General features: G+C 45.4%; 1 protein-coding gene across 3 annotated transcripts in view; it reads left to right on the top strand.

Annotated features, from left to right (window-relative positions):
* Slit3 (slit guidance ligand 3) overlaps nucleotides 1-13869 on the top strand; it is a 552271-nt gene that overhangs the window by 487835 nt on the left and 50567 nt on the right. For all 3 annotated transcript variants that reach the window (XM_010622214.2, XM_010622217.3, XM_010622215.1), the window contains 4 exons: nucleotides 498-569; nucleotides 1182-1253; nucleotides 10191-10262; nucleotides 11961-12124. In XM_010622214.2, coding sequence (XP_010620516.1) covers nucleotides 498-569; nucleotides 1182-1253; nucleotides 10191-10262; nucleotides 11961-12124 — 380 coding nt within the window. The remainder of the gene's footprint in view (nucleotides 1-497; nucleotides 570-1181; nucleotides 1254-10190; nucleotides 10263-11960; nucleotides 12125-13869) is intronic.

Here is a 13869-nt window from a genome sequence, read left to right as displayed (position 1 = left end):
AAAAAAAAAAAAAAAAAAAAAAAAATCTCTAGAGGAGGAGGAAGAGCAAGGAGTTTTTTTTTAATATATACTAATGCTAAAGCCCACCCTTTAGACCATTTAAATCAAAATATTTGGGCACAAAACTCAGATATCAGAGGATTTAAAAGCTCTCCAGTGATTCAGACTTGGATTTAATGTTGCCACTGCTCTGGGTATTTATCTCCATGGAAAAGCTGGGGAACCATTTATTCCATCTTGCTAGATTCCCTCTCAGGAGGAATGAGGTTGGAGGGGAGATATGGGTAGCTGGATCAGTGCATGGATGGCTGAGTGAATTAGTGGGTGAATGAGCAGGTTGGCAGGTAGAGGGTGGGCAGGTGGATGAAGGAGTGGATGGATAAGTAGATGGGCAGATGGATGAATTTATTGGTGGAATTCATGTACGATACTTCAGCATGGCCTCCTTCGATGCAGTTTTCAACAAATTTTGACTTTTTTTCTTTTACTTTTCCCAGTGACCTGAGCAACAACAGCATTGGTGTGCTGACCAATTACACCTTCAGCAATATGTCTCACCTCTCCACCCTGTGAGTACAGCGAGAGTCCGTATGCACTGTTCTCGTGGGCTCAGCAGTGAGTGGCATCCTTTCCCTCTGGTTCTCTGCTCTAGTACGGCTGCCCTCGGGGCTGTGGTTGCCCAGGTGAAGGGTAAGCCTTACCCAACAGAAGTAAAATAAAGCAGGTTGGAACTTCATTGTCTAGGCAGTCAGGGAAACTGGGAAAAACTGGAACTTCAGTACTTCTGAGGAAGACTCTCCGTAAAATAGCTTCTGTGCTGTGCAAATTTTCTTTCCCAGTGGAGGGTTTCCCTGCACAATTATATTTGCACAGATCTATTTATTTTCCATTAGATTTGCATGTTGTGAGCACACAGCATTTAATAGTAGGAAGAAGTTATGGAACGCTGGTGAGAGAGTCAGCCTGCTATGCAACCCAGAGTGGGAAACTGCAAAACTGAAGCTCATGAGCTTCCTGCAGTGGTAGAAGTTTCTCTTCCTTTTGTTGTTAGGATGCTTTTGCTAATATTTTAAAACTGGGAAAAAGAAGAAACTTTGCTTCAACCCATCCAGTGTAAATAGTGTGCACCAAGAGTAGTAGGAATAGGAACAGCCAACAGGCTCCTATCTCCCTTTCCACAGGATCCTGAGCTACAACCGGCTGAGATGCATCCCCGTCCACGCCTTCAATGGACTGCGGTCCCTGCGAGTGCTGTGAGTACCCTGGTGCTGAGCTGCCCAGGACTGGGTAACAGCAGGAGGAATGCTGAGCACTCCCCTTCCTCACTCTCTTTTGCTCCAGGCCCGCACCTCCCACCCGGCACTCTGATTTGCCCAGAGAGGTACAGAGGGTCACCCCACCCTGGGGTGCAGCCCAGTACTGACACTTGTGGCACCTTGGGCACCTCACGGAACTCCTTTGAGTCTTCGTCTCTTTCTGTGTTAAGTGGGATCAGCAGGACCTCCCTTGAGAAGACAGGGACATGTAATTACACGCTGCCCTCCAGGAGTGAGCACTGTGTGTGGCCCAGAGCCTCATCCTGATGGTCAGGCTTGTGCAGGTGTGGCCTCTGGCTTCACAGGATTCACAGGAGACTCAGCATGTTCCTCCTCTGCAAGGGAACAAAGCTCACGCACCAGCGGTCACAGGAGCCTGTTCCAGCTCACAGAGTTGGCTCAGAGTCGTAACTTGCCAATATTTAAGTAACTCGGGGTCCTCCCCTAAAAGTCCTAATTTCTACATTCCCTTAGAAAATTGGAAGCCCTGGCCATACCAGGACTTGCCTCTGTATCACTTCCTGGCTGAGCAGCCCTGCAGCTTTGGACAGGGCCGTACAGTCCGCCGCCTCCACACCCGTCCCCACTTGTCATCTTCCTGGCCTTGGCCCACAGTTGAGCCGAGGCAGCTTACTAGAGGCAGGCTTGCCCTGTACAAAGTCTAGAGGGCCATGGAGTCACCTGTTTTCCAAGCACAGCTGTGTTCCTTCCTCATTGTGTGTCCTTTCATCCATAAATCAGATAATTATGGTAATTGCCGCACGGAGTCTTGTAGGGGTTCTGTGAGTCGCTGGACTAGCTTAGGCCTGGCCACTGTGACGTGTAGTAAATACCCATTTGGTATTGCTGTTCACACTTCATAGCTCGCTAGGGCGGGAAGCCACCCCACTGAGGCCCGATTGTCACCTGATTTGGAGGCCTTTCGATCTTGCATTTATTTTATTTGTCAAAGAAGATACTGTGAATTGATCCTTTGAATATCAACCCTTGAATTATACTCTCCTGAGAACAGAGATGCGGGACATTCTGCCCTGCACCTGTCAGTATCTTGCCTTGCTGGCTCGTTATTGCTGTAACAGTAACCACCATATTGGATGAGGCCTTGTATGACTAGTTCCCCACATAACCTTTTGCCACCATGCTGTCAGTGTAAGCAGATGCCAACTTTAAAAATCTGGGAAACTGAGGCCTGCACTGGTGAAACAGATGGCCAAGATCTACTTGTCAGTCTCAATCCAGCCTCCTAATTTGGAGTCCCAGCCCCTTCGCAGGACCTGGTAGCAGCCAGCAAACAGCACCCAACAAGCTGGTCCACTCCAGAGACTCTAGGCTGATGTGATTGATCGAAGCCCACAAAACACCCATGTCAGCAACAACTCCTGCCACATGGCGTCCACACTGTTATTAAAATTCAATTCTCTGGGGGCGAAGAAGTACCAGCACTGACAGGGCGCAATACGTTATTGTCACTTATTTATTACCCACCTTCTCTGGGGAGGTGGAGAATGGAAACATTAGCAGAACTCTTTCCCCATTTCCAACTGAACATGATAGGAGTGCATCTCATTGGCCACGGTGAAAGCTGGACCAGGGCCCCCTCCCAGCTGTCCCTGTGCCCCCTCATCCCAGTCCGTTGTCTGCTATTCCTTCGAACGGTTCTGGGTGTGGGTTTACTCGTGGGCAGTGCTACCAGTTTTAAGCAGATCTGTGTGCATGTGCTCATAATTGAAGTAGCTCAGGTTGGGACGACTCAGTGTGTAAGGAAGAGAGGGAAACGGCATTGGGCTATCAATCTGCTGTCTACTGCGGTAGTAGGGTGAGCATCGACAGCCTGTCCAGGGTTCTCTGCCACCTTGTCTGTCCCTCCCTGGCAGCGGTACTACCATTAGTCATTCAAAGTTACACACAAACATTCAGTACCCTGGTGCCTGCTTCTTGACTGCAGAATTAGCCTTTAGCATCAGTATTTTAGAATCATGAGATCTCAGGGATTAAAAGAGAGCTCCAAGCCCCTCCATCCAACCATCTATCTCAGTGAGGAACCAACATTTACTGTGTAAGGGCCTAATCAGGAAAAATAAAAGTGTTTATAGGCTATGTTTTTATGATATCTATATCCTTTCTCCCAGTAATTGCACATATAGGAATTTACGTTAAAGAATAATTCAGAAGGAAGGAAAGGTTCTATGCACTATTATTTTGTTGCCCTATTATTTTTTTGTTTGGTACCAGGGATCAAACTCAGGACCTTGCACTTGCAAAGCAGCCAGCGGCACCACTGAGCTAAATCCCCAGCCCTGCACTGTTATTTTTAACCTAATTTTAAATATCATCTACAAGGGGCACAGTGGGGAAGCAATAATATGACCAGACAGTGAAGTGTAGTTATTAAAAGAGATAATGATGAAAACTAGATAGTAGTGTGGAGAAGGGTTTATCACACAGCATTGCCATGCTGATAAAGAACCATAACAATTATAACTCGTTAACATTTATGCCTATGAAGAAAGACTATCAGGGAACAAATGAAAAAATATTATCAATAACCAGCTGTTCCTATAGTCATTTGTGTAATAAGTGAAGGCAAAATGAAAGGTGAAAGCAGATGTAACATATTTGCAAGTTAGGGAGTTGAGGGAAGGATAGGGTTTTGAAATCAGGAGTTACATTATTTGTAGCTGCACTGGAACATTTGGATAACCTCTTATTAATGACGGTTTCATTGTTCTGATGAAAATTTCACAAATGATCAGATGCTTAGTGTTTGACACAACGAAGAAGATGAATATCAAAATTTAGACATAGACATGGGCCAAAAAAGTGATCAGAGGGTTGGGGATTTAGCTCAGTGGTGCCGCCGCCTGCCTTGCAAGCGCAAGGATCTGAGTTTGATCCCTGCTACTAAAAAATAAATAAATAAAGTGATCAGAGAGCAAAGGGCGACTTGGGGGGTTCACAGTATTATGAGTTTGGGGCGGTGAGCCGTGTGTATGTATGGTTTGTGTGTAGTGTGAGTGTGTGTAATGTGTTGATGGGTGAGTATAAATGCATTTCAGTGCACACAATAGGAGGGTGTACAAAACACTGTGTGAGAACCTTTTCCTACTTCACACCTCATCCAAAAATGGCCAGAAGAGACATTCTTGTGCACACTCTAGCTCTTGGGGGATCCGCGCGCGCCCAGATCTTTGCCCCACGTGGAGCCACATGCCTTGTGTGTGTGTGGTCTGCAGTGTCACGCCCCATGCCCGGCCACAGGAGGCCACCTGGAATCACTTAGCACCGCTGGGAAGGCTGCGTCAGCATGTGCTCGTGAGGCAGCCAGTGGAATTATCATTCACCAGCTTCGGGATTTTTAGCTCTAAGTCCCTGCAGGAAGATTGTGCTGTTTACACCCATGCAGCTTACAGACTGCATGAATCCTACCTACAACAAACATCCCTGTGAAGGGCTCTGTTTGCCCTCTGCTTGGTTACCTTCCAAACAAGGAGCTCACTCTCTTGCCATACAACTCAGGGGCACATTTGATCAGTTGTTACACATGAGAAAATTCTTTGGGTGAGCCCCAAGGTGATTCCTTGTGTGAACCTTGGTCTGGGCTTGGTCATTTCCTATGCCCAAACTAAAAACCAGTTAGAAGTCTAGCTATAAAACCTTATGTATGGAGATTTCTTCGAGACTTTGCTGGCCAGTGCTTTCATTTATAAGCCAAGGAGACCGCTTCAGAAAGTTTGGTAACCTGTTCAGGACTTCTCCCTTATCCCCATTCATTGCTGTGCTCAGTTCAGTGTGGGGGAAGTCAGTGAGTGAGCCATAGGTGGTAATCTGAGGGAGCCTTGGTCCAGAGAGCAAGTGGTCAGTAAGCCCCTGCAGTATAGGTGACACCTAAGAGAAGAAACCTAAGTAAGACACAGCATGAGGCCCGGAACGTAGCCCTGGCCACTGGAAAGGCTTTCTGAAAGAACAGACTGCAACTGTGCAGTGCACTGGGACCAAGTAATTCACTGCATAATCCCGCTGCTCTTCACCCTGTGGAGAATGACACTGTTATCTCCATTTCACAGAGGGGAAACTGAGGCTGGGTGAAACAAAGTAACTTGCCCAGAGTGACATAATCCATAGACAATAATGGCGCTCGGCTCCAAGACTGTTTGCTTTCAGAATCCATCCTCTTAACCTTGGCTTCCAAGGCTGAGACCAAGAACCTAGGGAGTAGGGATGAGTGTGAGGAACATTCTGGGAGGGAAGGGTACTAGTGTCTGAAAAGAGGCCCTGAAGTCTGTGTGCGTGAGTACACTGAGGGAGTCACAGGAGGCTGCAGGGGTGACGGGAATGTGGCTTCTGGGCCAGAGCAGGAAGATGTGTGGGATCTCTCCACAGTGGGGGCTGAGCCGAGGCTGGAGCCCACATCTCCCAGCTCCCAGCCTAGTGCTCTTTCCCCACCTCCACCTCCTTCCCCATCACAGACAACTGTCTGTCTGCATGAGCCTTTCAGACTTTTCCTGAGAACTGGAGGGGCACGGCCTATTAGGAATGTGTTTCTTCATGGCCCAGAGAAGCATCTGATGTGTGGAAGGGAGGACTGCAGAGACAGGTGATGGGCCCAGGGCCACTGCCACATTCAGTGTGTGTCCTCTCCAGCCCCAGGGTCAAGCCATAGGACCTTCTACCACCTTGGAAATGGGCAAAATGCATGATTTCAAGTTTCTTCTCTATCTGGGGAACTCTTTGACAGGACTGGCCTTCAAATACTTCCAAGAACATTTCAGGGCCCAGGACTGCCGTGATTGGGTGCTTCTCCTGTGCAGACCCTGCCTTGGGTCTTGTATCAGGCCCTGCATCATCTGCATACCCTCTTTGAGTCTTAACAGCTGGTTTGTGAAGTAGTGTGTCAGGTCCCTTCCTCATTAAAGGGGAAACATTTGTTCAAACGCCCTCAAGCCTTATAAAAACCTATCAGAAATGTGGTGCTCTCTGCTTCTGAGCCCTCTTTCCTGAGTAGGTTTCGCTCTTGGGCACTCTTTCACAACTCGAGGCACAGAGCAGCCACTTAGCAGGCTCAAGAAGGCAACGGTCTGACTTCGTAGGTCCAGAAAAAGCCCAGGAGTGTAGGAAAGTTCCAACTGTCCCCCTGTGAGAGTTCCTGTCTAAGTCTAATGAACAGACAGATTGACAGGAGAAAAAGTGTACGAACACACACAGGCCCATGGGAGCCGTACAAAATATGAAAAAAAAAAATGCAAAGCAGGACCAGATGAGTGAGGCTTAAGTAACTTCTTTTTGGAAAAGAATAGAGCTGGGGCTTTTAGAGGGGCAGGGAATGATGTTTAAGGGAGAGAATGAGCCCAGGAAATAATAACCAGGAACGAGGTTCCTCTAGACTCTTGGCATGGGTTTTGATTTTCAGTCTCCTCTGTGATGCGAGTTTACTCCTGCTGGGGTAATGAAATGTTAGTAAGAAGATTGAAGATGCTTGTATTTCTTTATGGTTGATCTGGTCTTTAATTTGATAAGGGGACTTGGGAAAGTTCCTTCCTGTGCTTCAGGAGAGAACGGATCAAGAGAAAGGGGGAAAGGCAGTGGCAGGGATATAGGGTACGGTCAGAGAGACCTTGAAGCTGCTCCTGTAGTCCAGCATGTCACAGAAACATACACTGGGATGTCATTTTCTGAGCCTCACAGCCCACTGAGGTGACATGTTCAACCTCAGACCATACACTGTGACTCCAGTTGGCCAGACTGGAACCATGACTCCATCAAGGAGACCACACTCCTAGAACTGAGAAGTGGATGTGGTGATTCCCTGTGGACAAGAGAGGGCCTGCTACAGAGATGGTGTTGACATTAACCAACCTTCACACCCTGCCCCAAACTATGTCTACTGCTTCAAACAGAATGTAGGAATAGGAATTCCTTCATTTTAGAGTTGAAAAAACTGAGGCACAGAAAAACGATTAGTTCTCTTGATTTACAAAGCCAGAGTATCAGAGGAAGGATTCCAACCCAGGCAGTCTGACTCCGGAGCCTTCATTCTTAACCTGTGGTGACCTGTGAGTGGCCTCACCTGATCAAAAGCAAATTCTCAGTGGTTCCACACCTGCCTTGGTGCAAGGTCCTGAGTTTGATCCCTGGTACAAAAAAAAAATAATAATAATTCACCTACCCCAACGCACATTTAGGCCTACAGTAGTTCCCAACATCGTTGTACAAACTGTAACCACCTAGTGATTCAAAGACTCAAGGTTTAAGGAGCACAGAACTGAAAAGGGTGGTTAAGTTGGGTAAGTCTAGTCTTGTTCTAATGGTGCCATCATCTGTTTTTGAAATTTTCAAGTGTCTCTTGAACATCTCCTAATAGTCAGAAAGTGGGAGGGAACCTCGGGCCTTGCAGATGAGCCCCTGGGAATTCTGAGAGTTGCTAGTCAGGCTCAGTTCCTGTAAAATGTGAAGGAAGAAGGGCAGGAGAAAGGGAAGAGAATACTGAACTGTTTCTTGGGAAAGCACATTCATCCTGTTCTCTGCTATCACTTAGGATAGTGGTTTGACATGGAGGAGTCCTCCTTTGGAGGCCAACCAGCAGGAGAACTTGCAGAATGGGCAGATTTCCCTAGAGTTGTCCTGATAAATCATGGCCCCGTTGCTCTACAGTTAATAAAGTGCTCAACAGCCCAGCTCACAGTGAATGGAAACATGACTTACAGGTGTCACAGCGCCAAAGCTGCCTTTGGGTCCTTTGGTGTTTCCAAATTAGACCTTCATGCATCTCTGGCCGCTCAAGACTTATTCACAAATTATTCACATCAGGGCTGGGTCCATTTGCAAAAGAGCAAGCAGCCACCAAACCATCTAAAGCAATAGCAGGCAGGGGCCCTCATGATTCATAAATAACCACATGAATTAGAGACTAAATGGTGTTGATAAGCATGTAAGGAAGTGCTTCTAGCTCTCCTTACCCAGGGAGGTAAGAAGCCACTATGAACACTCTTTGGAAAGCTATTAACCATCTTCCAGCTGTCCTGGCTGCCTAAGAATGGAAGAAAATGTCTTTCACCTTGAAAATATCACCTATGAACTACGAGGAGACCAGGAGGAGCTGATGGTGATGAGGATGACAATGGATGATAACTATGAGAAAGAAGGAGAGAGGAGAGGTTTGGAGATAGCTTAGTGTTAAGTACATGCTTAGCTTGTGCAAGGCCCTAGATTCCATCTGTAGCCTGATAGGTGATGGATGGATGGACAGGCAGATGGGCAGATAGATAGACAGACAGACAGATAGACTGACTGACCAACAGATGGACAAGAGATGCTGTGGGGGGATGAGGACCTTGCCATAAAGCAATAGGAGAAAACTCAAAATCCTTAGCCCTTGAAGTGTGGTCCCCAGACGAGCAGCATCCACACACCTAGAAACTTGGCAAAAACACAGAATCTCAGATCCCACCCATGCCCACAGAATCAGTATCACTGGCAGCGGGGCTTTATAATCCACGTTTCTAGAACCACTGCTCTCTCAGTGTGAGAGCCCCCCCCCATTCTTTATTAAGTGTAATTAAGTTCCCATCTCTGTTTCAGCCAAAGACCCAGGGCAGGCTAAGTTCAGTTGAAAGGAAAACAAAAGAGCAAGTTCATTAGTTATCATCCTGTTTATACTCTCACTGTCAATGCTAATTGCCTCTTTGTTTTACTAGGGCTCCCTGCCTGGACTAAAGTTATTAGTCCTTACCCTTAAGGGGGCTTTATCACCAGCACAGTTGACAGTGCTCATCAGTCACTAGAGAATCCTGTGAGTTTCTGCCACTTTCACCAACGTTACTTTTTCACACAACAGACTCAAAGTGAGTCGTCAGTGTGGGGATTTTGTACATAGTTGATGATTACTCCTTTATGGAGGATATAATCCCTGAATTGTAGATGAGTTCTCTTTGCTTAAGCACAGAGCAGTGTTTACTCTCCCTTTTTCACAGAATCCTCTAGGCATTATCAAAGGCTCACTATATGAGGCTACTTGGCAAGTGAGAATAGCTTTTAGCTGCTTATACCTAAGGGTAGAAAGAGGCATGACTGATACTAAGACAGTTGCTTGATGCCTTGGTCTGGCTATCAGAAGACACGGCCAGACTCATATCTGTTCATGGTCAATAGCAAGACTTTTCCCATAAGACAAGTGTCTGGATGCAGAGAATAACCCAGGACGTAATTACCACATCCACCACCTGAGCTAGGATTGATAACATGTCTCAATCTACCTAAAACCTCTTAAGGGGAGTTTGAAGGGAACCAATTCATTGAACTCCTTTGTGCTAGGTTTTCTTCAAGATCCTTTCACCAATGTTAATAATGGTTCATCATTGAACACGCAGACAAATGTCAGCCTCTGTCTACACAGGTCAATACATCCAACATAGTCTTCTGTGGTACATCTTGCCATGTTCATTCTAGGAAATGGAGGCTTAGAGAAGGTAAAGCATAGCTGAATGCAAGCCACATGGCTCCCAAACTTACAGTCGTAACCATGGTACAAGAACTTTATATCCCTGAAACTTCAGCTGCTCCTATAGGCAGATCTGCCTCTCCATTTTTCAGACACAAAAATGAAGACCTAAAATAATTATCCACTATTCCACAACTATAACAGACTGGCTTCTGATTCCATCCCATGTCTGTCTGCAGCCTCTTCCCCAAATTCTTTACCCTCTGTTTTCTCCTGAGCTGAGCTAAGGAATACCCACTTCCGTGTAGCAAAGGGGGCAGCTGCTGCTCCCAGAGAACTGCTAGAGGCCAGCTGGGCTGGCCAGGCTGGGAGACCAAGACAGTGTGCTGGGTTTAGACTGAGACTGGGTACAACCTTCTGACCTGTGCCTTCTGCCTTAGAACTCTTCACGGCAATGACATTTCCAGTGTTCCTGAAGGCTCCTTCAATGATCTGACATCTCTTTCCCACCTGTAAGTAGCCATAATTCTCCCCAATGTGCATTTACTCAAAAGAAAAAAGTGTGACAGTGCCAGCAACAACTTGCTATGTTCTTTCCATGTGTATACATGGTCATTCCTGCAAATCTGCATAGACTGGTCTGGGAGACCCCATGCTACCAAAATCCAGGGATACTCATATCCCTTATAGTAAGTGACATAGTATTTACATGTAGCCTATTCACATCCTCCTGTATACTTTTAAGTCATCTCTAGATTACTTATAATACCTGCTACAATGTAAATGCTGCACAAATAGTTGCTGCATTGGTTAGAGAATAATGACAAGAAAATGCACGATTCATGTCCAGTAAAGATGCAGTTTTGGTTTTGGGGGGGTGGTTTTGTTGTTGTTGGTGGTGGTGGTTTGTTTTGTTTTGTTTTGCTACCAGGGATCGAACTCAGGTCCTTGTGCTTGTGAGGCAGGCACTGGAACCACTGAGCTAAATCCCAAGCCCCAAGATGCAGTTTATTATTTCAAATCCATTTTTGGTTGAACTGCAAATATGGAACCTAAGGTTTCAAATGACCAACTGTAGTTTATTTTACAACAGAGTAAAATATAATAGGCACATTTGTCCTGTTCTCTGTGTCAGCCGCCTTTAAAGGAATCAACAATTCTTTAAACTGCAAATAAATATTTAATAAGAACCACCAGAAAACACTATGTGCTAACCATGTAGATGAGTTATCGAATTTATTTCTTACAGTAGTAAGGCATTTTATCACTTTATACTTGATGAAAATAAACCTTAAAAAGTTAAAGAATTTGCCCAAGAGTTTGTCAATCACAGCCACAGGGCAACTCAAGGTCTCCCCTGATTGTACAACACATGTTCTCAACCATTCTGCATTCTGGAACAAGCCCGCCCTTCTTATCTTACACAAGGAAACCAAGGCCCATGAATATTAGTTGATGAGCTAAAAATAACCTATGAAGCTAATGAGATTTGAACTCGAACTCAAGTTCCATTACTCCCAGAATATCCTTCTCTTCTCTCAATCAGGAATTTCCAGGTTTGTTGTTGTCTGAATTTTGATTACAGTCTTCTGTTGAGAAAATTTTTTTGAGTTTCTCTTCCTTCTATATTTAATTATTTTCGATATTTATGTTAGAATATTGACATGTACGCATATATTATAAAACATTCAAAAGTAGCAATGCTAATAGGGTTTAAGTTTTAGTATTTCGTCCTGGATATCACTTTGGAGATATCAGCAATGAACTGTGCACTCCTCTCCTGCATCTCCCTGCTGAGTGGTCTGAAGTTGCTTTATAAATTCCTAGTCTCAGAAACGTCTTTGCAGAATACATCCTCCATTGGACCCTTCAGTTAGACACAGCAGCCAGATAATGAGGTGCCCGTAGGTCCAGAAAGTTTATTGAAGAAACCAGGATTGGATTAAGAGAGGATACAATTTTATGAGGGTAGTAAGAGCAAAACCTCAGAAGTGAAAGAGACTTGGATGGGTGATAGAACATCTACCAGATTGGAAATACACTCTGGAGATGTTGACTTGGCTCCGCTGGAGACTACTTCTCTGCCAATCTCCGTGTCAGACACGCAACCTAGCCAAAGCTGAAAATTTCTGCTTTCCCAGGGAGCCAGGAAGATGGAGCCCATGGGCCAGGTTGGGAAGTGGATCCTAACTTCTTGTTCTGCCTCATAGGGCACTGGGAACCAACCCTCTCCATTGTGACTGCAGTCTGCGTTGGCTGTCGGAGTGGGTGAAGGCAGGATACAAGGAGCCGGGCATTGCCCGCTGCAGTAGCCCTGAGTCCATGGCAGACAGACTCCTGCTCACCACCCCTACCCACCGGTTCCAGTGCAAAGGTAGGTGCTACCTGCCCACCCCTTACCCTGCCCTTGTGTCTGCTCTGGCTCCAACAGCCTGTCCGAACTGGGCATCTCAGGGAGACTAGCTGAAATCAGTATGGAAACATATAAGAACTCTTATCGTTCTGTCCCCATTGCTCCCTGCTGCCTTGTTTGTTTGTTTGTTTGATTTGTTGGTTGGTTTTTGTGCTGGAGCCTGAACCTAGGACCTGCAGCATGGTCAGCATGTACACCACTGAGCAGCACACCCAGATTGGGCTGCCAGTTTTACCCAGTCACCCCTCAGTATCCATGGGGAATTGCCTCTAGGATCCCGCACACTATCAAACTGTGAGGATACTCAGTCAAATCGTTTATATACAGTGGTGTTGTATTTGCATATAACTCATGCAGATCTGGCTATGTATGTTAAATCATCTGTAGGCTGTTTATAATACCTAATGTAAATGCTATATAAAAAGTTGTATTGTTTAGGAATACTGATCACACCCTAAATCAGTCTGTACATGTTTAATGTAGGTGAAATTGTTTTTCTAAGTATTTCCCACCTGTGATTGGTTGAATCTATGCATGCAGGATGCCGAGGTTTGTCTATACTTCCTCACTTTCTGTACATATTTTTCCATAATTGGGAATGTCTTTAATATGCATTTTTACCCATCATTATTAGGCTTTCCCATTTTACTGCAGCAAACTTTTTGTACATGAGATCTGTATTGGCTGCAACATTATTATGATAACAAACTACTGAGGTTCTTATTATGTGGTAGTGTCTTATTTATTTTCCTCATTGCTGAGACAACACCAGAAGTTAAAAGGAAAAGTTTATTTTGGCTCCCAGTTTGCAGAGGTTTCAGCCCATAGTTAGCTGGCTGCAAGGCAGGGTGACATGGCAGATGGTCATTGCAGAGAAGAAAGTTTATGGTGTGGTAGGGCAGGCAGAAGGCAGCAAACAAAATATCACAGGAGCAGCAGCAAGCCTGCCCCTTCCCTTTTATCCTGTCCAGGCTACCAGCCTCTTGGGCAGTACCACCCACACCCAGGGTGGGGCACCCTTAATCCCTGCATCACACATCTTAGACTCAGCCACCTCCAAAAAGCCCCACATATGACCACATGAGGCTTGCGGGGGCACCTAGACAAAAGTCATAACATGTAGGCACTGTATTAATACATGTTGGTAATACAGGATAGTCATATTTGTTTTAGAGAATTAGTACCTGTGAATAACAAATCTTGATCATTTTCAATCCCCCCCACTCTCCCTCCCTCTCTGATATCTTCTCCCCTTGATTTCCAAGAGTCCACCTTCTGGTTTCGTATCATCCCTATTTATTTATATTTTAGATTTCTCATATAAGAGAAAATATGTAATATTTAACTCTGAGTCTGGCCTGTTTTGATAACATGATGGTTTTGAGTTCCATCTACTTTGTAGCAAATGGCATAACTTTATTGTTTATGGCCGAATAATTTTCTGTTGTATTTATTTGCCACATTTTCCTTACCCATTCGTCTGTCGATGGGCATCGAGTCTCTTTCCACGGTCTTGATTTTGTGAATTGTGCTCCTATAAACGTTGTTCTGAATGTATCACTGTAATATGCCACCTCTACTTCTCTCTGGAATGTTTCCAGCAGTGGCAATGCTGGATCAAATGCTATTTCTAATTTTGGGTTTTTGAGGAATCTCCACACTGATTTCCATGGTAGCTGTACTAGCGTGCATTCCCACCAGCATTG

This window comes from Fukomys damarensis, unplaced genomic scaffold (genome assembly GCF_012274545.1).
Source record: "Fukomys damarensis isolate Sample0158 unplaced genomic scaffold, DMR_v1.0_HiC HiC_scaffold_9, whole genome shotgun sequence".
Classification (NCBI taxonomy): Eukaryota; Metazoa; Chordata; class Mammalia; order Rodentia; family Bathyergidae; genus Fukomys; species Fukomys damarensis.
This window is presented reverse-complemented; position numbering and strand designations above follow the sequence as displayed.